The sequence below is a fragment of the Lissotriton helveticus genome, chromosome 6 (genome assembly GCF_964261635.1).
Source record: "Lissotriton helveticus chromosome 6, aLisHel1.1, whole genome shotgun sequence".
NCBI lineage: Eukaryota > Metazoa > Chordata > Amphibia > Caudata > Salamandridae > Lissotriton > Lissotriton helveticus.
Window position 1 is genome coordinate 733355125 of NC_136067.1, and position 21944 is coordinate 733377068.

A 21944-nucleotide genomic window follows, 5' to 3' on the forward strand; every position below is an offset into this window, starting at 1 on the left:
TATCAGATGTGGACTAAAGTGACAGTGCAAAACGCTTGGGGTCGTAAATAGCAGCAGATATTATCTAATAGTGCAACAAAGAGAAACAACTGCAGCCATCAATAGCAGCAAATATTATTAGAAAGTACATGAGTAATAATGCTCAGACATCTTCAGTGCACTTTTAAAGCCATACCGCCACCACTGCACTTGAACTTTACCCACGCGCACTTTAAATTAATGCACATTCTGCACTTTAGACTCAAATACCCCTTCGGTACTTGAAATATATACATTCCTGCAGCACATTACATTTAAATACCTTACTGTTCCTCAAATCCGTACCTGTCTGATGCACTTTAAAAATCACACCGCCACACTTTAAACTCATAGATTAGAGTTGCACTTTGAATAATTCAATGCCTCACTCCAAAATCACACATCAACGCTTGACTTTGAATTTATAATTCTCTTTTTCTTCGTAAAACATTACAATGTTGCGCATTACGCTCAAACAGCAATGTTTCATTTAATTCCACTCACATCGTAATATGCATGCATTGATAGATACTACACATGCACTTCAAATTACACCCAACTCTCTGTTTGTTTACTCGCTGTGCGTTTAATTATGTATTTTTACACGTTAAATATGTAGTTCTAGTTCCACCCAAAACTTTGAACACATCCTTCGCCTGCCGCATGATCAACTCATTCTTTCAGGATGTACTCCAAATCCATAACCCCACCCTCACTGCACTTCACATTAGAGTTTGTACTCTGCACTTTGAATGAGCACTTCATTTTAGTTACTCTGTGCTCCACTTCCAGTAATTATTATCAATAAGTAGCTTACATCCGCGGTTCAGCACTGCATTTCGAAAGAATAGCCTAAAGAGTTTTATGCTAGAGTTCGAACGAATGCCTCACTCCGCGTGAGTAACTACGCTCTGCACTTTGAACTGATATCGGCAATCATCACGAGCACATCAAAAAATACTTTGGACTGAGAGGATCAACGAGAAGAGGCAACTGGTAACAAACAAAGAGGCCACGCCAACAATTAAACGAAATAGCAACAGCAAAACAACCAGCGGAAAAAAACGAGTGACATCAATAAACCAATTAATTAATATAAACAAAACTAATGAAATGTAAACCAGGCACATTCTAAGCAAATAGGTATGGCTTATAACCGAAAATGCAAATCCAGAACTATTGGCTTTGACAATGCTTTTCTAAGTTATCGTTTAATTTGTAAATTCAGAAACCTCCCAAAAAGTTATAATGTAGCCGCTATAGATGTAATTTTCAATATGAACCACAAGGTGGCAGGAAAAGCATATAAATCAAAATCTCAGTAATTCGCTGCTAAACTTTTTTTCCCCATTACGATTATCAGGTGCCATTAGACTGCTATAAAATGGATTCCTTTCATTTATATAAACAAAAGATTAGTTATGTGTGTACACATTTATGTAAATTTTAGTTTCGGATAAGAAAATACATTATTGAATACAATCTAACACATATAAACATTATGTCGATTAACAAAATAACAGTGACATTTTCTAGAAAGTCTCGCATCCAATTAATTCACCAATCTCATTCTAGACCTTACTATTATCGTCAGATTACCTGCCTGAGATTGTTCTGCCAGTACCACAACTTGTACAAATGAATTTATTTCCCAACTTGAAATATCATGCTTATTTTATTGGGATCAACGATAGAATTGTAAAGTGCTCAGTTCTAGCAGCAGGAGTCTGGCCCTTAGCCTCCACGCCCTCCAAATAAAATTAGCTACTTTACGTTTTACCCAGATAAGGGAGGAGTCTTCACACACAAGGTGAACCTGAAGTCTCGCTCAATACATAAAGCCATTAGCTTCCGATAAGAACTGGAGAACAACAAATGTAAAACGCCTTCTAACCCCCTAGAAAGCAATTACAGGGCGGGGCGAGTTCCTTTCACCACTGTAAAGGAAAAACATTCAAAGGAAAAAGTCCCAAGCTGAACTTTCAGTATAGAGTGAAGGGAGTGGATCATTACCCACCCAAGGGACATTCATTCATCAATTACCTCTCACTGTTAATATTGGGCACACAAAAGACAAGGCCAGCAGACCAATACATTCTTTTATTGCTTCCCCCTCCTCCACGCCCGAATAGTTTAACAATCTACTTTGTAGCTAACTTGTCAATTATATCAGGTTCAGACCACAAAACAATTCTACAGAAGCTTATTAATGTGTTCTGTTTTTTTTTAGCAGTTTTAAACATTTTCAGGGGACGAAAGATTGCTAAGAACATCCTTAAAGACTTTGACAGTGAGGTTGGATCATGTACGAATGCAGACGAATATTTTTTTTTCCCTTCCTGGTGTCAGATAGATTTTGAGCCATTGCTTTTTTAGTGTAACAGACATCTCCATCTCTAATCACATTGCAAGGATGTTTTTTTTTAATTTTTGGGACTTTTCCTCCTCATTGGCATCTTCTTAAGGATACACCTAGCACCATTCTTGTGCAGTACTTTGCAAGGGTGATGCCATGGCTACTGGCAAGATTTGCTCTTTCTCTGGCAAACAAGAAGGTAACTGAACATATCTACACCAAGTCCAGTTTTTGACAGATTACGATGCCACCAACACATTAGTTTAGCTCTCACTACGGGTACCTCTCAGCACTTTGCAGATGACTTAAAGGTGGGTTAATTTATTGGCTGCCTCATATTACCTGCTTTGGTTACTCCTCTGGCAACACATTCGCGTAGGTTCCGAGTACTGCGAGGGTCGCGCAGATCTTTGCGATGAGCCCAATCCACGCTCAAGAATGCGCCGCTCAGTAAAGAAGATGTGTTAGTTCCGCTGCCAAACACCTTAGGCCCACTTCCAAAGGTCCAGGTCTGGGGTGGCACCACTTGACAGGGCAGACTTACAGATGGCAGAGTCCAGGGACAAGGTTGTTGGAAGCCTGTTATTTCCTTGAAACTTCAGATCACGAGGCCAGCCAACCAGGCCTTGGAGTCATTCTGGGTTCTGGGTTCAAGAGATGCAGGTCCAATCCTTCTCACGCAGGCAAGAGGGCAGCAGGAGGGTGGTAAGCACATCAGAGTGCAGTCCGGCAGAGTGGCAGTTCCTCTGCATCACAGCAGTCTTTCCTAGCATAGTATCCACAGGTCCAGAAGTGTACTGAAATGGGGGTGTCTGCGGTCCTTCTTTTATACACAGTTGTGCTTTTGAAGTGGGGAGACTTTTCTAGAGGCATACCTTTGAAGTGCACAGATGCCTTGCATACCAAACATTGGTTCCAGACTGACTACAGGGGGTTTGCAGTTCTCTGTGTGGGGAAAGGACACAGCCTATTCAGGCGTAAGTGAGGGTGGGTCGAGCTTCACCCTCTCACCTCCCTCCCATCCTGCCAGTGATGGCCCACTCAGTCACACCTATGTTTCCATTGTGTGTGGCTGTCTAGGAGAAATACACAAAGCCCAACTGTCAACTACATCCAGTTATGTTACCAGACACAAGCTTCAGGCACCAAATCGAGAAGACAAGAAAACAACACCCTCCTGAAAGCTTGAATTGGGTGGTACTTGAAACCCACCCACAGATCACACATGCAGCCCTTTTCAGATTGGAACAGAGATGGGTATACCGCCTGGACGCAGCTAACTGTGGCCTCAATGATGAAATTCCTTGGGGTACCTTAAATGTTTGATTGTGACCCCACCTCTCCTTAACTGTGGAAACACTATCGGCCACTAGGACACATTTTCTCTACCGCACCAATATAAGGACCCGTGGGCACATTTAGGAACCAGGTTGATGAATTCATTTAGTCCCAGCTTTCCGCAATAACATCACGAGACCCGTCAATGTCTCTGATGACATTTTAATCAATGGAGCATCACCTCACGAACACTCAAGGCCATGTCCATCTGACAGCAACCTCCAATTCGACCCGCTTATCCCCGCTCCCTAGGGCTTATAACACTGAGCCACAGAACCTGCCTTTCAGAACCTACACAATTAGCTCAAACATAATGAGGTTATGACATCTGAACCTACCCATAGAGCCAAGTACAGCACAAGACTGGCTAATGACTGGCATACGACCTGATGGCACATCACATTTACAGCAAGGCATTTGCCTCCACATTAAAAAAGAAGGCACTTTCACACGCCTCATGTCTACTGGGGGTGCACACGTGCCAATTCATTTGGGTTGCTTATCCAAGTTGAGGAAAAGAGATTACCCTTTGCCTCAGGGCATAGCGCTACCACAGCACTCCATTCCAAGATGGCCGCCTTCTTTACGTGCTCATGTGACCACAACACACTACCAAATGACACGTCTCAATTCAGGCTACATCCACTCGACCGCCCCATGCGCGCTCTGATGACTACCACGAAGGACACGCTGCCTTTGGCAGAGCAGAGTCACCTTCCTGGGAGCAGTGGAGCAGGGTACGTCAGCCGACGGGTTCCAAATAGGAACAGGTGAGTCTTTGTGCTTGGTTGCAGGCTCCGTATGTCGACGCCGACAGATGGAGGTAAGAGGGTTGTAGGCTGGGACTTGTATATGTACCCGCAGTGGGAGCTATCGACCACATCCTTATGCCTCATTGAAATTGAAGGGTTGCCCTACACTCTGCCATGACTACGGGCATTTTTTAGGGCTACCACCATTATGGGTTCCCTCGAATCGACTAACTGTGAGGTGGGCTAAGCCTTTACAAAAGTAAACCCCACACCCGCAAACCTGCCTCCATTAGCCCTCAGCATGTGCCTAGGGACTCGCTTCAAGTGGAGTTCGGATGGGATACTACATCACCTGTTCAGGTCACAGAAGAGCTAACCACAATCCTGGTAGTTTCCATTGTGTCTTTGCATAAGACAGCAGGCTCGGAACCATGACACGGACCCCTGATATATGGATGTGTGTCTCTCTTTTCAACTTTTTAGAGACACCACTATCGGGGTCTTATACACTCCGCTGCACCTGATGAGGCTAAACTATATATCTAACTAGGTGAGTCTACACAGCCCTCACCCCCACGGTGTTGTCACAGATGCTTCATCTTTAATCCTAAGGAGAATGCTTATGAAAGTCACAATGTTTTTATGAGTTTTTGAAATGAATGAGCAGCAAAGTCTTTTAAATTTAAGGTAATCCCAATGTTATTTTATGGGAGCTATAGGCCTTGCAGTAGTGAAAAATGAGGTTGAGAGTTATTCACAACCAGGAGACGTAAAACCTAAAGGTACATGTCCTGCTTTGAAATACATTGCCCTCTGCCCTCTGGGCTGCCCAGGGTCTATCCCAGGGGTGACATATGTATTAAAAAGGAAGGTTTGGGCCTGGAAAAAGGTTTATCTTGTCAGGTTGAAATGGCAATTTAAACTGCACACACAGGCTCTGTAATGGCAGGCCTGAGACATGTTTAGAGGGCTACATAAGTAAATGGCAGAATCACTGATGCAGGCCCACTAGTAACATTTAATTTACAGGCCCTGGGCACATAGAATACCACCTTACTAGGGACTTGTAGGTAAATGTAATATGCCAATTGGGGATGAGCCAATATTGCCATGTTTAGAGGAGAGAGCACATACACTTTAGCAGTGGTTAGCAGTGATAAAGTGCTCATAGTCTTAAGGCCAGCAAAACCGATGTCATTAAAAATGGAGGAGGAAAGCAAAAAGTTGGGGCTGAAGAAGACTACCCTAAGTCTGATTGGTCTAACAGATATTTTCATGTATGTGACAATTTTTCATCAATTGGCAGCGGAGGTACTTGATTTGAGTGAACTCAGGTTACTTTATTTTGTCAGGGTCTGAAAGATGAGATTAAGAATGAGTTGATTAGTTCCCAACATCCTACTTTTATTTCTGAATGTACTAATCACATGTTAATTGAACATAGGTAACAAGAGAGACAAAAAGAAAGAAAGAAACTCAGAGGATTTTCTTTCTTCTTTTTCCAGAGTTATCTCATAAAGCCAGTGGATCCTTTGCCTCACGAACATATATGATGATAAGTTAAATAAGCGGTCTTTTGAATGAGAATGAAAAGGAAAGCCAGCAAAAGGCTGGCGTATGTATATACTGCGGTGATGCAGGATATATTATTCAGACTTGTGAAAAATGACCTCAGAAGAACTTTGGAATAATCCAATCAACTCCTGAAAAACAGAAGAAAAGAGGAGTGTGTTGGCTTCTTTATATTGGATTATTTATGAATAAAACTGATAATAATCAGTTTTTTGTAATGACCGTTAAGAACAGAAGGGAAACGTATTAATGCCTCTTCATTACTGACTAGTGGCGCCTGTGGAATATTTATTTATTTATTTATTTATTTATTTTACAGATTTGTAGAGCACATGGCTGCCCGTAAGCGTCCCAGCGCTAGTGACATGAATCAGATGCAGAGGGAGCATTACGGGAACAGCCATGTCTTGAGTGCCCTACGGAATGAGAGAAGGTTAGTCTGGGCTCTGATGCCTGGGGGCAACGTGTTCCACAGTTTGGCAGCATTGTATGCAAACAGTCGACCACCAGAGCGGGCTTTCTTGATTCTGGGAACAGATGCTAAATTGCAATTTGATGATCGTAGTGTTCGCGTGGTGGTATAGGGTGTGATAAGGTTTTGTAAGATTGGTGGGGCCTTACCATGCAGGATTTTGTATGTCGTGCAGAGTGCCTTAAAATGTATTCTCTCCTGAATAGGCAGCCAATGCAAGGCATTCAAGGCTGGTTTGGCTGAGCAGCGACGGTGGGTTCCTGTGAGGAGGCGGGCGGCAGCATTTTGTACTGTCTGAAGTTTTGATAGAACTTTTTTAGGGGCCGCCAGATAGAGGGCATTACCGTAGTCCAGGCGTGACAACACAAGACCGTGGATCAAGAGTTGTTGGGACTGTGTTGGGAGTAGGGGCAGAATTTTCCTAGCTGACCGTAGGAGGCCGTGACACACACCATCCGTTTTTCCTGCTTGGGTGGAAAAATTGAGGCCTTCATCCAGCCATGTACCTAGGCTCTTGATTTCTTGTTTCGGATTAGGTGGTGTACCCATACAAGGCGGCCACAGAGATTTAGGGTGGTAGAGCGATTGGTTGCCTAGGATCATTATCTCTGTCTTGTCGTTATTCAGTTTGAGGTGGGAGATGTTCATCCATTTGGTTATGTCGCTTAGACAGTTTTGGAGTTGGTGAGGGATTGGTCTTGCTGACTTAGGGACACTACCAGTTGGGTATCGTCAGCGTAGGTTAAGAGCTTGATCCCAAAAGGGGTGACGATCTTTTCATGGGGGGACATGTAAACATTAAAAAGGGTCGGGCTCAGGGACGAACCCTGAGGGACCCCACAGCTAATGGCAGTGGACCTGGAAGTGAAATTACCATCTGCTACCTGAAAGGATCTATAGTTAAGGAAGGATTCCAGCCAGGCCAGGGCCGTTCCTGTGATTCCAAGCTCTCTGAGCCTGTGGACCAGTGTCGAATGGTTGACGGTGTCGAAGGCCGCGCTCAGGTCCAGGAGGATCACTGCCACTGATCCTCCTGAATCCATGATTTTCCTTGCCTCTTCGACAACCACCAATATCACAGTTTCTGTGCTCTGGCCGGGCCTGAATCCTGTCTGAGACGGCTCCAGGAGCCCGTTGGTTTCGAGACACTCAGAGAGGTGGTAATTGACGTATTTCTCGGCTATTTTACTAATGCCTGGGAGCAAGGAAATCGGCCGATAATTGCCTAGTTCTAGTGGGTCCAGGTGCGATTTTTTGATGAGTGCTTTGACAATTGCTTTTTTCCAACTAGGGGGAACAATTCCATAGGTGAGTGAGATATTAATCAGCTTTGTCAGGTAGGGGAGAATGGTGGCCGCAACTAGCTTAAGGATGTTAAGTGGTGCGGGATCGGTAGGGGAACCACTTTTGATAGAGTTAAGTATTGGAAGGAGAGTGTCTATTGTCAGGAGAGTGAAGTGTGACAGTTGACATGCTGTGGCATGAGGTGCAAGACCGGGCTGATTGGCAATGGAAAGAGCGTCCGAAGTTAGCGGCGGGAGGGAATTGATGATGTTTTTTATCTTTGAATCAAAGAATTCTGCAAGTTCATAGCATCGGGTAACTGACGGCTCTACTAGCGGGGGAGGGTCCGGTACTTTGAGAAGTTTCTTAGCTATTTTAAACGTCTCCCGTGATGAGTTGGTGGATGAGCTGATTTTTTCCTCGAAATATTTGGCTTGAGCGATTTTAAGTGCCTTTTTATAGTTAAGAAGGATCTGTTTGTATTAAATTTTTTTAATGGGATCGAAAAATTTTCTCCAGTCTCTTTCTGATTTCTTACATGCTTTTTTTAGAAGTCGCATTTCCTGAGTGAACCATGGGGAGGTAGCTTTACCCCGAGGCTTACAAGAAGACTTTTTCGGAAGGGTTTTGTCCAGTGTCTCTCCTATCCAGATCGAAAACTCTGCGTCTGCGTGAATGGGGTTGGAGACAAGTTATGGGGGGGAGCGCTCTAGGTGGAGTTTCCATTTTTCTGGATCTAGCGTAGCCCAAGCGCGAGTGGGCTTATTAGGTAGGGTTTTGAGGCGGGGGGTATGAGACAGCTGCCAATTTAGTGGGATTAAAAAGTGGTCAGACCAGGGTACCGGGATGTGATCTAAGATAGTAAGATCATTAATGTTGGAGAAGATCGGATCCAACAGGTGGCCCAATGAGTGGGTGGGTGATCAACTTTGTAGCTTTAGCTGAAGGGTTTCAAGGTCTGCTATTAGGTCAGAGGCTGGTTTGGCTTCCTTTTTATAGAAATGGATATTCAGATCACCTAGGATCATAAAAGTGGAATGAGTGGCAGCCAGTGTGCATGTATGTTCCATAAGAGATTCACTGAACTGGCCCAGGGGTCCTTGAGGGCGGTAGATAAGAAGACCCGACAGAGATCTACATGGGGAGGCTTGAATTGAGAACAGGACATTTTCACAGTCTAGAAGTGGACTGCCCTGCAGTCGGCAGGAAAGATGGTCTTTGTAGATTATAGCAACACCCCCTCCCTTCCCTTTGGATCGGTCCAGATGTTGAATTAGGAAGCCCGGGGGGAGGGATTTAACGATGTCGGGATCGGAGTCAGGTCCTAGCCAGGCTTCAGTTAGGAAGAGAGCATCAAGCTCATGATTTTCAAGCATTTGGTAGATCTCTAATGAGTGCTTAGGGAGAGATCTACAGTTGATCAGAGCCATGTGCATTGGGATGGGGGAAGAATGTTCGGGCACGGCGGATGTAAATTTATACGGGCAGTGGAGACAGTGGTTAGGGGAGCAGTCCCCCGATACAGAGTGTAAGCAAGGGCCCCCTAGCTCTCTATTTAAGTGTAGTAGAGCGTCCCTTGAGTATCTGTGCGTGGGGTGGATGGTATTATCTATAGTGTCTGGCTCTGAGCTCTGTCTAGCGCGGACGAGCGCAGACGAGCTTGCCTTAAGCGCGCCTTCGGCGCGCCATCGTCGCGCCCGCTGCGCTCGTCCGCTGCGCTTCCGGCAGAGACACATGATTTATGGGAGTGCTGGGGGCGTTGGGGAGGGGCGTGGCCAGCAGAGGGAGGCGTGTCTCGTGGCTCACTCACATGCAGGTAATGGCGGCAGGAAGGATGGGTTCACCCGTGACAGCGTTCAATCAGCTGCTCGGGGAGGTCTAAAGACTAGTGCCCAAAGGATCAGTGCAAGTTTTAAAAACACAGTATTTCACAGGCTAAAAACAATATCTATCGGCTCTCACAACTCCCGGCTTCCGCCTCAGGAGGTTCTCTGTCAATGCGGCGCTAGTGATCAGCGCGCGCTATTTAAACCTGGTGAGGGGGGCGTGGCCAGCAGAGGGAGGCGTGTCTCGTGGCTCACTCACATGCAGGTAATGGCGGCAGGAAGGATGGGTTCACCCGTGACAGCGTTCAATCAGCTGCTCGGGGAGGTCTAAAGACTAGTGCCCAAAGGATCAGTGCAAGTTTAAAAACACAGTATTTCACAGGCTAAAAACAATATCTATCGGCTCTCACAACTCCCGGCTTCCGCCTCAGGAGGTTCTCTGTCAATGCGGCGCTAGTGATCAGCGCGCGCTATTTAAACCTGGTGAGGGGGGGCGTGGCCAGCAGAGGGAGGCGTGTCTCGTGGCTCACTCACATGCAGGTAATGACGGCAGGAAGGATGGGTTCACCCGTGACAGCGTTCAATCAGCTGCTCGAGGAGGTCTAAAGACTAGTGCCCAAAGGATCAGTGCAAGTTTTAAAAACACAGTATTTCACAGGCTAAAAACAATATCTATCGGCTCTCACAACTCCCGGCTTCCGCCTCAGGAGGTTCTCTGTCAATGCGGCGCTAGTGATCAGCGCGCGCTATTTAAACCTGGTGAGGGGGGGCGTGGCCAGCAGAGGGAGGCGTGTCTCGTGGCTCACTCACATGCAGGTAATGGCGGCAGGAAGGATGGGTTCACCCGTGACAGCGTTCAATCAGCTGCTCGGGGAGGTCTAAAGACTAGTGCCCAAAGGATCAGTGCAAGTTTTAAAAACACAGTATTTCACAGGCTAAAAACAATATCTATCGGCTCTCACAACTCCCGGCGCTAGTGATCAGCGCGTGCTATTTAAACCTGGTGAGGGGGGGGCATGGCCAGCAGAGGGAGGCGTGTCTCGTGGCTCACTCACATGCAGGTAATGGCGGCAGGAAGGATGGGTTCACCCGTGACAGCGTTCAATCAGCTGCTCGGGGAGGTCTAAAGACTAGTGCCCAAAGGATCAGTGCAAGTTTTAAAAACACAGTATTTCACAGGCTAAAAACAATATCTATCGGCTCTCACAACTCCCGGCTTCCGCCTCAGGAGGTTCTCTGTCAATGCGGCGCTAGTGATCAGCGCGCGCTATTTAAACCTGGTGAGGGGGGGCGTGGCCAGCAGAGGGAGGCGTGTCTCGTGGCTCACTCACATGCAGGTAATGGCGGCAGGAAGGATGGGTTCACCCGTGACAGCGTTCAATCAGCTGCTCGGGGAGGTCTAAAGACTAGTGCCCAAAGGATCAGTGCAAGTTTTAAAAACACAGTATTTCACAGGCTAAAAACAATATCTATCGGCTCTCACAACTCCCGGCTTCCGCCTCAGGAGGTTCTCTGTCAATGCGGCGCTAGTGATCAGCGCGCGCTATTTAAACCTGGTGAGGGGGGGCGTGGCCAGCAGAGGGAGGCGTGTCTCGTGGCTCACTCACATGCAGGTAATGACGGCAGGAAGGATGGGTTCACCCGTGACAGCGTTCAATCAGCTGCTCGGGGAGGTCTAAAGACTAGTGCCCAAAGGATCAGTGCAAGTTTTAAAAACACAGTATTTCACAGGCTAAAAACAATATCTATCGGCTCTCACAACTCCCGGCTTCCGCCTCAGGAGGTTCTCTGTCAATGCGGCGCTAGTGATCAGCGCGCGCTATTTAAACCTGGTGAGGGGGGGGCGTGGCCAGCAGAGGGAGGCGTGTCTCGTGGCTCACTCACATGCAGGTAATGGCGGCAGGAAGGATGGGTTCACCCGTGACAGCGTTCAATCAGCTGCTCGGGGAGGTCTAAAGACTAGTGCCCAAAGGATCAGTGCAAGTTTTAAAAACACAGTATTTCACAGGCTAAAAACAATATCTATCGGCTCTCACAACTCCCGGCTTCCGCCTCAGGAGGTTCTCTGTCAATGCGGCGCTAGTGATCAGCGCGCGCTATTTAAACCTGGTGAGGGGGGGCGTGGCCAGCAGAGGGAGGCGTGTCTCGTGGCTCACTCACATGCAGGTAATGGCGGCAGGAAGGATGGGTTCACCCGTGACAGCGTTCAATCAGCTGCTCGGGGAGGTCTAAAGACTAGTGCCCAAAGGATCAGTGCAAGTTTTAAAAACACAGTATTTCACAGGCTAAAAACAATATCTATCGGCTCTCACAACTCCCGGCGCTAGTGATCAGCGCGTGCTATTTAAACCTGGTGAGGGGGGGGCATGGCCAGCAGAGGGAGGCGTGTCTCGTGGCTCACTCACATGCAGGTAATGGCGGCAGGAAGGATGGGTTCACCCGTGACAGCGTTCAATCAGCTGCTCGGGGAGGTCTAAAGACTAGTGCCCAAAGGATCAGTGCAAGTTTTAAAAACACAGTATTTCACAGGCTAAAAACAATATCTATCGGCTCTCACAACTCCCGGCTTCCGCCTCAGGAGGTTCTCTGTCAAAGAACCCGATTTATTGATCGGGATTGGGCCAAAAAATACCATCTCAAACGAATAGAGAAGACTCCAAAACCCTATTGTTGAGGTTTGTGAAATGCTTCCAGACAGTAACACAAACGGGGCTTAGGTGTGGACAGGAGTTGCTCTACCTGGCCTCACTCACACTTCAAAAGGCTTTGCCTCCTGCACGCAGAAAGGAACCTGAATCCAGGCCTCCACTGCCTTTTGTCACCCCAGGCAGTTTGAAGCCTTGACATGGGAAGGGAAAGACATTTCCAGAACCAGATGTGGGATTGCACCATGTATAAATATTGGACCAACACACACAAGGGCCCTAGGGTATATCAACAGAAAATGGGGGCCAAAGAAGGCTGACTAAGAAGAAGGTGTCCCTTTAAAGGACGGTTTCCCCTCACCCACAAGCGGTGGCATGCTTCCTCTTTGTGAATCCTCCTCGCACCATGAAGCCTAGTCATGGTGCAGGAGACACATTTGCACCTTAAGCATTTTTGGTCATCCACTTATCAGAACACTCGTGGACCTGTGGAAGTTGCAGAAGGACTGCCCTGATGCCAGAGAACAGCCCTGCTGCTTGAGAGACTGCTTTGCAGTCTGAGAAGGAAGACTCAGACCAGCTTGCCTTCATCCCAGGCTAACCGTAATAAGTCCAATGGTCAGTTGGATGACCTCCTGTGTGAGGTACAGGGACACAACAAGTTTCAGAGGCCTTCTTGCAAGTGACCAGCTGACCTGCTGCAACTACACCTACCTAGACCTGGAACTGGACACCCCTGAGCCCTACTGCCTCTGTGGATTGAGTCCCTGATCCCCAGGAGGTGCCTTCATAATAGCTGGCGTGAGACTGTACTCCTCCTCAAGAAAATGTGAAATTCCTATAGTCTAGGCTCCTCACAACTCCGAAAGGGCCTGTCGCACAAAGACTTTGCCGCCTGCATCGATCATCAGTGCAAAGCTCTGCTGAGACAATCTCTTCATGTCAGCAGCAACCACCTGCGGGGCCTGCATTTAGTGCTAAAGAAACGACAGTCCGCGATGACTGGCAACATGACGCACTAGCAATGATCGTCGTGATGCTTGATCAGCCCTTGATGCTACATAGATGACCATCCACGGTGCCCTACCCGCTCTTCGCGCTACAGCAACAACCACCCGCGACACTCATCCTTCTCCTTGTGCCCTCCTCCAATGCGTCAGACTTTGAAGTAACTTTTCAGCAGGACTAATTTGGTCTCTGTGTCTGACTTGCCCTCCATCATGGTCGACCTAAACTTGTGAATGTTCCCTGGTCTAGCGTGACCAGATGACCATGTGTGGCACATTGTGCTTTTAGGTGCTATTTTCACCAAAAACTTTAAAACTGAATATCTCCGGTTCTACTGAAAGAAATTAAATTGCCGAAAAATACAGGCACGATCGATGCTGCCAGATATCCACTGATGATCCAATTGATGCAGAATTAGAATGTGAACAGTCAATTACAGCTACCATCTTTTGATGATATGTTCTCCCGCAGATATCAGCCAACGTTTACTCATGCTGGTACTTTTCATCTTACTGAGCTACCACATACCATTGCTTGAGGGAGGGACTAAATATCCTTCTAATTTTTGGTACGCTTTATGGAAGACCATAGTAAAAGAATACACACATTCTTCTGGTTGGTATTCTCAGTCAAACAGACTGTGTTTCATTCATCTCAGTTGAAGCTGCACCTGCCAAATCCTTATAATCACCTTCCATCTGAACCTCCACAAAATATGTTGCTAGGAGAACTACAATATGAAGTTCAAGAAGTTTGCGACTTGTGGATCTGCAGAGGTCATTTTCAATTCTTGCTTCAACAGAGAGCATTTAAAGAGCATCTAGAGAGCGAATGTGGAGGATGATTCTTATTCATGCTTACTTACTGGGATGCAGTTTTATACAAAGGTATCTTGGAAAAGCAAGAGCCTCTGGTGGGAGGCACACAGTCATCTGTGCCCAGCACTTGTGGGAGCCCTTTCAATTTAAAATTGATGTATTAAAAGAAGTCTGCATTATTGTGGATCCCCGTCATGTTGAAAGCGAATCATTAAATGAAGCCCTAAATCATCATGGATCTATGTCAAATGGAAAATGACCATCTACAAAAAGATTCTATGTATTGTAATAGATCTCAGTTAAACAGGACGATACATATTAATAGAAGTCCTATATCGTACAGATGTTGAGTCTGCCCACGATTTTATGGATAATATAAAAGTAAAGCGTTCAGGGAAAACTAAAAGTCATTGAATAACCCTTCATTTTATGTACCTACAAGTGGTCAAGGTCAAGGTCAAAAGTTTAGTTTATTTAGATCATAATCTTTAAACCATACACAGTGCTTACTTACAATAAAATAGCAGCAATCATCAATATTCATACACAATTATCATTAGATTTCAATCCTTTAAAATCAGTGCAAATGGACTTCCCCCAGACAGATATCAATTGATAGCAGGTACACATTTTTTCAGCAATTCCAATAGTTTCTCTTATAAAACTCATAAAACCAATTTTCTCTAGACAATTCTATTTAAAACATTAATATTTACTGATTTATTATAACCCTATTTACACTTTTTAAAAATTTCCCAAGTGCAATTGCGATATCAATGTTTGGAAGTTCTGTTATTAGCTCAAGTGCTTGTCTCCTGTTCTTTATATCATATTTTGTAAATATTGGGCGCAGCCAAAGTTTACGCTGTTCTAAATTATTTAAACAGTCTAACAGAAAGTGCACTATGTCCCCTTTTGTGCCCAGCCTGCATTTACAGTGCCCATTAGGGTCCAACATTTTGGTCTTAGATTCTTTATTTGATAACCATGGGTTAGTAAAGTAAGTAAAGTCCACATTTGTAAAGCGCACAATCACCCGTAAGGGTCTCTAGGCGCTGGGGTCCGTCGGGAAGATTAAGCGAGCTATTGCCCAGAGTCACATGGTGCTGGGCTAACCTGCCGCCGGAGCCGGGGATCGAACCGTGGTCCCCAGATTCCAGCGTCAGTCGCCCTGGCCGCGGCGCCACACCTCTCCCCCAATACGTAATCTTAGGATCTCTTGTCTAAACCACGTGTTAGGCAATAGATCCAAATAAGGGAACCAGGATTCCTTTGCCCATGCCTTCATCATGAAATCCACTGATATTTTTTTCCCTAGATATTCTCTGTCCATACTTCTTGTAGACATTTGTCCATTAGTACGTAATTCTTGTTTTGAGCACTCGATAATTAGCGCCTCACTAGACATATCCACTTTTATATCTTCGCAGGCCTGTAACATTCTCTTCTTACACAATTTGGCCCATTTTAGGTCACTTTGTTGTATTTCGTTCCGGCACCAATGTGCAATTTTTTGGTCGTTTTCTAGGCGTTTTCAGAACCGAATTACTGCAAATTGCGTCTGAACTCCCCAAGCTGTTGTTCCTAGCTCTGTTCTTATGCCTAGTGTTCTGGTCTGACTGAACATGCGAGCACTTTTATGGCTTTACTGGAAATAGGGTTCACACTGGAGTACACGGAAGGTATTTTGTCTGTCTCCCCTGACAATTAAGTCCCCTTTGTCTCTTCCACCTTTCCTTCTCAAACCACTGGTTTGGATTGGGCATAAGATGGTTACAATATGCGTAATGCATATCTAAGTGTGTAAGAACAGTGGTAAGAATTCTCGTTTCTAGCCTAATAATGTCTGTAACCCCTTTGGTATCTGCTTATTGTGCTACTTTTCAATAAAATATAAGGATAACAACTAAAATCTTGAAAATGCATTGACTAATATTCACTAAAATGTTTAGGGAAAAGAAAATGAAGAAATCCCCAACAAAAACATAGTCACTTTTCTTTGAAGTAATTAGTACTACCTGTTAGTAATAAGACAATACGACCTGCAATAAATCCAAATTAAAGGGAATGAAAAAACAAAATATGTAAGTGTTTGGTGATGGGGCTGAGGAGAAAAAGTTACCTTCAGACCTTAAGTTATTAATGCTTTTAATGACAACAGTGTCACAGTAATTCATTGGCCTGCCTTTGGGTTCAGGAGATGAGTCTTTGTAGTTAGGAACGGAGCTTGAAGCGAGTATATAACACTTCCATCAGTCATAGCAAGACACATGGTTGTTTGTTATCTCTTTAGACTCCCTTGGTAGTTCTTCTCTTGCAGATTTTACAGATCTTAAATATTTTAAGTAAATGGTGACCGCAGACTGAGAATGCAGGTCCTGTGGATTCTGATCTGATGTGAGTGAGTACTCAGTAAAGAAGAAATAAGAATATTTGTGCTATTAGTAGTCAACAAAATTGTACTGTCACTCGGATCACCTGAAAAGTCTTTTTGCAGAGAAGCTGAAATCGTGCATATGGGTTGTATTTTAATTAAAATACCAGAAAATGAGTACCAGACGCCTGAGAGATTCCACATTTAGTATTTGCCTTCCAGTTAGTCATGTTAGGGGAAAGGCCAAAACATAATCACTCATCCATTAATTCCCCAGTATATTACTCATCACCATTATTTCATATGAAGTCGATTTGAAGACACATACACCAACAGTATAATGACATTTCTTTCAAAGCTATCAATTCCACCTATCATCTCTTCTATCTCATATTCCTGTTCTTAAACTAAAAGACAAATACATGCAATTAAATCCTTGTAAATAAAAGGAATACTTACACTAACACTAAATTATTCAAAATTTTAATAAATACATTTCAAAATTGATTAATCTTTGTCCAAGCCGATTGGAAACACACCACCTTAACTGAATTACATTATTTTATTTATACTGCATCCATACTATCCTAAACCGGAATTTAAAAAGGTTAAATTAAACATAAAGAAATTGGGTGTATTATTATTTCTATCTCAAGACTCAAGATCAGTTCATCTTTTTTAATTGCATTATATTTTTACTAACCCTAAATGAAACTAACATATTTAAAATCCATTAATACTACTGTAAATCTAAATTAATTGTTTTAATACATTGTGTCTTATACGAGCCCTAAATGATTTTCAATGTAATTAATTCAGATTAATTTATACTGAATTACAATAATTCTGACTCTAATTTACATGAAAATAAATGTAATACATCAATACAAATCCTACCCCAAATGTTAACATGTATTTAAGTACACGTATGGTGTCATATTATACTAGCCATATACAACATGTGCTTTGATCTAAATGTTATGAAGACGCACTAATGGCAGCACTATTTTCACAGATTATACACACCTGGCCAGTGTAGGCGAACTCAAGAGCCTGTTTCAAACCAAGACTGGTTACTCCATGCAAGTTGACCTCATCGGCTCCACTTTCAACCATACACAGACTGAACATTGCCTGAAAAGACAAGAAAAGAGAATATTAACAATGACTTTAAAAACTGAGATGCTTCTAGTTGCTTTTCATTGCAAGTGGAACATTCTCATTATAATGTACGTACAGAGATGCTTTGGCCCAAATGAAAGGTAGGAAGGCACTTATCTGGGTGTCAGGAAAGTTTGAATGCAGTAGGGTAATAAAACCTTAGGAGTCCCGCTGCAAGAAACTGTGATGGGACTACCCAAATCCTTATTCTGGACTATGTTACCACCTCCCACCTCCAGGAAACCATAGAGACTGGACTGTTACACAGGTCATCCAAACCCACATTCTTTATTTATTTATTTGTACACTTCGTATAGCACACAATTCACTCCCGGAGGAGTACCTCAACGCTGCGCTGCTCATGACAAGGATAGTCATTCTAAAATAACCACGTTTTTAACATCTTCTTAAAGGTAGTGAAATTTGAGCAGGAACAAAGATGAGAGGAAGTTTATTGCAGTGATTTGGGGCTGCATAAGAGAATAATGTGGCCTCATGTCTTTAGATACAGATGCTTGGGGCCACCAGAAGCGCCTTATCCGAAGAGCTAAGATTTAGGAGGCAGGTAGAGATTGAGTTGTGTGAACAGATAGTCAAGGTGGGCCTTGTGGAGGGCCTTGTGTGTCAGGCAGCACCGTTTAAAAATGACCCACTTCTAAATAGGCAACCATTGAAGTTTCATAAGGGTCTGGGAGCAGGGTAAGAAAAAGTGAAGGTTGCAAATCAGCCTTACAGCACTATTCTGGATCACCTGCAGCTTAGACAAGGTGTTGTATGCTGATAACAAAAGAGGGTTCCCGTAGTCCAGATGACTGATAACAGCGTGGACAAGAGGTTCACTAGCGGCGTCTGGAAGTCATGAGAAGGCTTTTTTTTTTAAGAGCCTCATGGTGGCAAAACAGGTGCCACATGTAGCATTAACTTGGTCCTTCGTGGATAGTAATTGGTCTAATTTCACTCCAAGGTTTTTTCAGTACTTGCTTAGGTGCAGGGCTAATCAAGTTCTGGGGACACCAGTCTGATAAACGTAGCTCTGTGGCTTTGCCAAATGGCATGATCTCTGTCTTATCAACGTTTAATTGAAGACAGTTATTATTAATTCTAACAGCGATTTCCCTCAGGCAATAAGCAAATGTGCCTTTCATCTTATCTGGATCAGGTCTGAAGGAAATGCGAAGATGAGTATTGTCTGATTATAATATGATCTCTACCCCACATGCTTTCATAATTTTGGCTAGCGGCGCTACTTTGATGTTGAACAAAGTTGGACTCGGGCACGATCCCTGGTGCACTCCCTTGTTTGTTTGGATCAGTTGTAACTTGAAAGGGTCCAAGCAGACTTTTTGTGTTCAATTAGCAAGGAAGTCCCAGAGCCAATGTGCGCCCTGCCATGAAGCCCAGCCTAATGTAGTCTCCGGATTAAGATGGAATGGGAGACAGTGTCAAAGGCTGCAGACAAATCCAGCAACACCATCATGACCGGAGTTCCAACATCAACATCTTTGCATTAGACAACTAACCATCAGTAGGTAAACTTAGGTCACACACTACGCAGGATGCCAGAGGGCAAATTCACAGAGGGAGCCTACGCACAAGCTAGCCAGGTTCTGCCTTTGCCCTAAGAGTCAAGTGCCAGTTGAGCCATCAAAAGATATGGTATGTACATCACTTAAAAAATGTAAATATTTGTTACTCATTTTTTCATAACAAAAAATACAATATCTAATATTTGTAAGAGTTTCAGTGTAGTACATCACCTCCTAGAAATCAGTGAGGTGTATTTAAAAGTAATAGTTTGTAGATACAAAATTAGAAATATTTAAGAATTGCCCACACCACCAGTGCAGTGACGACGATCCCATGATTCAACCAAAAGACATGTGAGTCATATGCACTTTATATCTGGTCAATATCATTTTTATATAATATGTAAACTGTATAAGACGTTTTAAAACCAGACATTCTGAGCCAAACTACTTCATGGGGCTTTTAAATGTAACAGTCAAGTGAAATAAAGTGCACTAAATAGATCTTCTAGGAATTACACTTTGTGGTCAAGTGAGGAAACTGGGATGAGAGCGAATGTGTTCTGATTACGCACTGTGTAATTCGGCTACTGGAGGTATACCTCCTGCCTCCAGTTTAAACACCAGAGACCAATGTTCTGTGGTTAATTGTCTTTTTATAGAGTAAACTAGCAGCCCGTCCCGGTATGAATTGCTGCCGGCCAGTAGTGTATTGTTTTGTAGGATTTCGTTTTGATAGCATTTCTTACAGGCCTGTGATACGCTTCGATTCACAGTGCACTGTTGATGCACTTAAGGGTACGCGTTCAGTAGTGTGTGAACTCGAGTTTCCCTACTTTATCTTTCCTTGCAATATTATATAGCGCGAACTCGACAACATGGCATGAGCACAATTTACATTACAGAAGAACACATTCATTTGTGGTAGGCACGGGGAGACAAAGCGATTTGCCTGGAATCACAGGATGTTGAGCTGATGCCGAGATTCGAACGTAGCTCCCCAGCTCTAAAGTTCGCAATTCTAGAACTTGTGGCGGGAGGTGTGTCTAAAAGTGTATGTCGGTGCTGGCCATCAATGAGAGAGACCTGTGCATTTTTCAAATGGGTGGTGAAAAAATATGACTATGTTGCTGGAGATGTGGGCTGCCGTGCCACCAATGTACTTACCGGGGGAGGGTAAACACCCATTATTCCACAACTTTCTTTCCGCATACCATCACTCCGCATACTTTCATTACTCCGCAATGCCATTATAACGCATGGCATTACATTTTATATGCTTTTACCACGCATACATTTACAAAAAAATTCGTTGTAAATGCATGAATGGTAAAAGCATGTTTTTTTAAATGTTTGGATAAGGTAAGTATGGGTATAGGGGTATATGTTTTGGGGTACTGATGTATATGTGTTGTGGTGTTTGGGTATTTTAAGGGTTCAGATATAGTTTTGGGTTATGGGGTACAGGAGTAGTTTTAGGGTTTAAAGATAGGTATGGGGTTTGGGGTACAGGGGTATTTTTAGGGTTCAGGGGTAGGTTTGGGTTTTGGGGTACAGGGGTATTTTAAGGGTTCAGGGCTAGGTTTAGGTTTTGAGGTATAGGGGTATTTTTAGGGTTCAGGGCTAGGTTTGGGTTTTGGGGTACAGGGGTATTTTAGGGTTCAGGGGTAGGTTTGGGTTTTGGGGTACAGGGTTATTTTTAGGTTCAGGGCTAGGTTTGGGTTTTTGGGTACAGGGGTATTTTTAGGGTTCAGGGCTAGGTTTGGGTTTTGGGGTACAGGGGTATTTTAGGTTTCAGGGGTGGTTTTGGGGTACATTGGTATTTTTAGGGTTGAGGGCTAGGTTTGGGTTTTGGGGTACAGGGGTATTTTTAGGATTCAGAGGTCGGTTTGGGTTTTGAGGTACAGGGGTATTTATAGGGTTCAGGGCTAGGTTTGGGTTTTGGGGTACAGGGGTATGTATAGGGTTTAGGGATAGGTTTGGGTTTTGGGGTTACAGGGTATATTTATAGGGTTAAGATGGGTTAGTGTTTAAGGGTGTTGGGGTATTTTAAGGAGTAAGGGTGGGTTATGATTATGGGGTGCAGGGGTATTTAAAGGGAGCAGGGTGGGATTAGCACACGATATGAGACATGGCATGAAGGGCGGAACGTACCACATGCCCCCAGCGTTTGTCACGCCCCCAGCACACGCCCACAGCAGAACGCAGACACGCCCACAAGGGACTACTTTGCTGGCACGGTTCTTTTACCTTTTAAATGTATATGGTGGGCGTCTGCATAGCCTATGTCCTTCTGCTGCAACTGCCCTTTTCAACGCTGTATTGGGTGTTATGATTGGTGCTGTGGTTCCTGAGATTATCCGCCTCAAAGGTTTGGGCTCTCTCTTTATTATATTAGTATAGATAGAATAGTACGATGTGTTCAATGGATCCAACTTGCAAATTACAACTGTCACGTGTTAAATCTGGCTGACGCTATTCGAGAGCTCTTCATCGAAAATTATGTTTGATTTAGTAAAGGAACAATTGTGAGAAACAATGACTGCTGCATTGTCCTATGTATGTGCAGTTATTTGTAGGACTAAAAAGGCATCTGATCAGTTCCTCTTTGTACAAATTGAAGTAAAAGGAAGCAAGCATGCTTTATGATTATGTTAATATCACTAGCTTCCCACTACTTTACAATTTCAGGATTATCACATTAACAAATGCAGCACCAAAACAACAAAACAAAGCACAATTAGCAAAACAGAGAGTTTCCTCTCAGGTTGTAAGTCTTTCACAAGAGACATGC

The 21944-nt window shown here is 44.1% G+C and overlaps 1 protein-coding gene across 2 annotated transcripts in view; it reads right to left on the minus strand.

Annotated features, from left to right (window-relative positions):
* Nucleotides 1-21944, minus strand: part of KLHL32 (kelch like family member 32) — a 945199-nt gene that overhangs the window by 527485 nt on the left and 395770 nt on the right. For both annotated transcript variants that reach the window (XM_078646842.1, XM_078646843.1), the window contains exon 4: nucleotides 17490-17597. In XM_078646842.1, the coding sequence (XP_078502968.1) occupies nucleotides 17490-17597 (108 nt within the window). The remainder of the gene's footprint in view (nucleotides 1-17489; nucleotides 17598-21944) is intronic.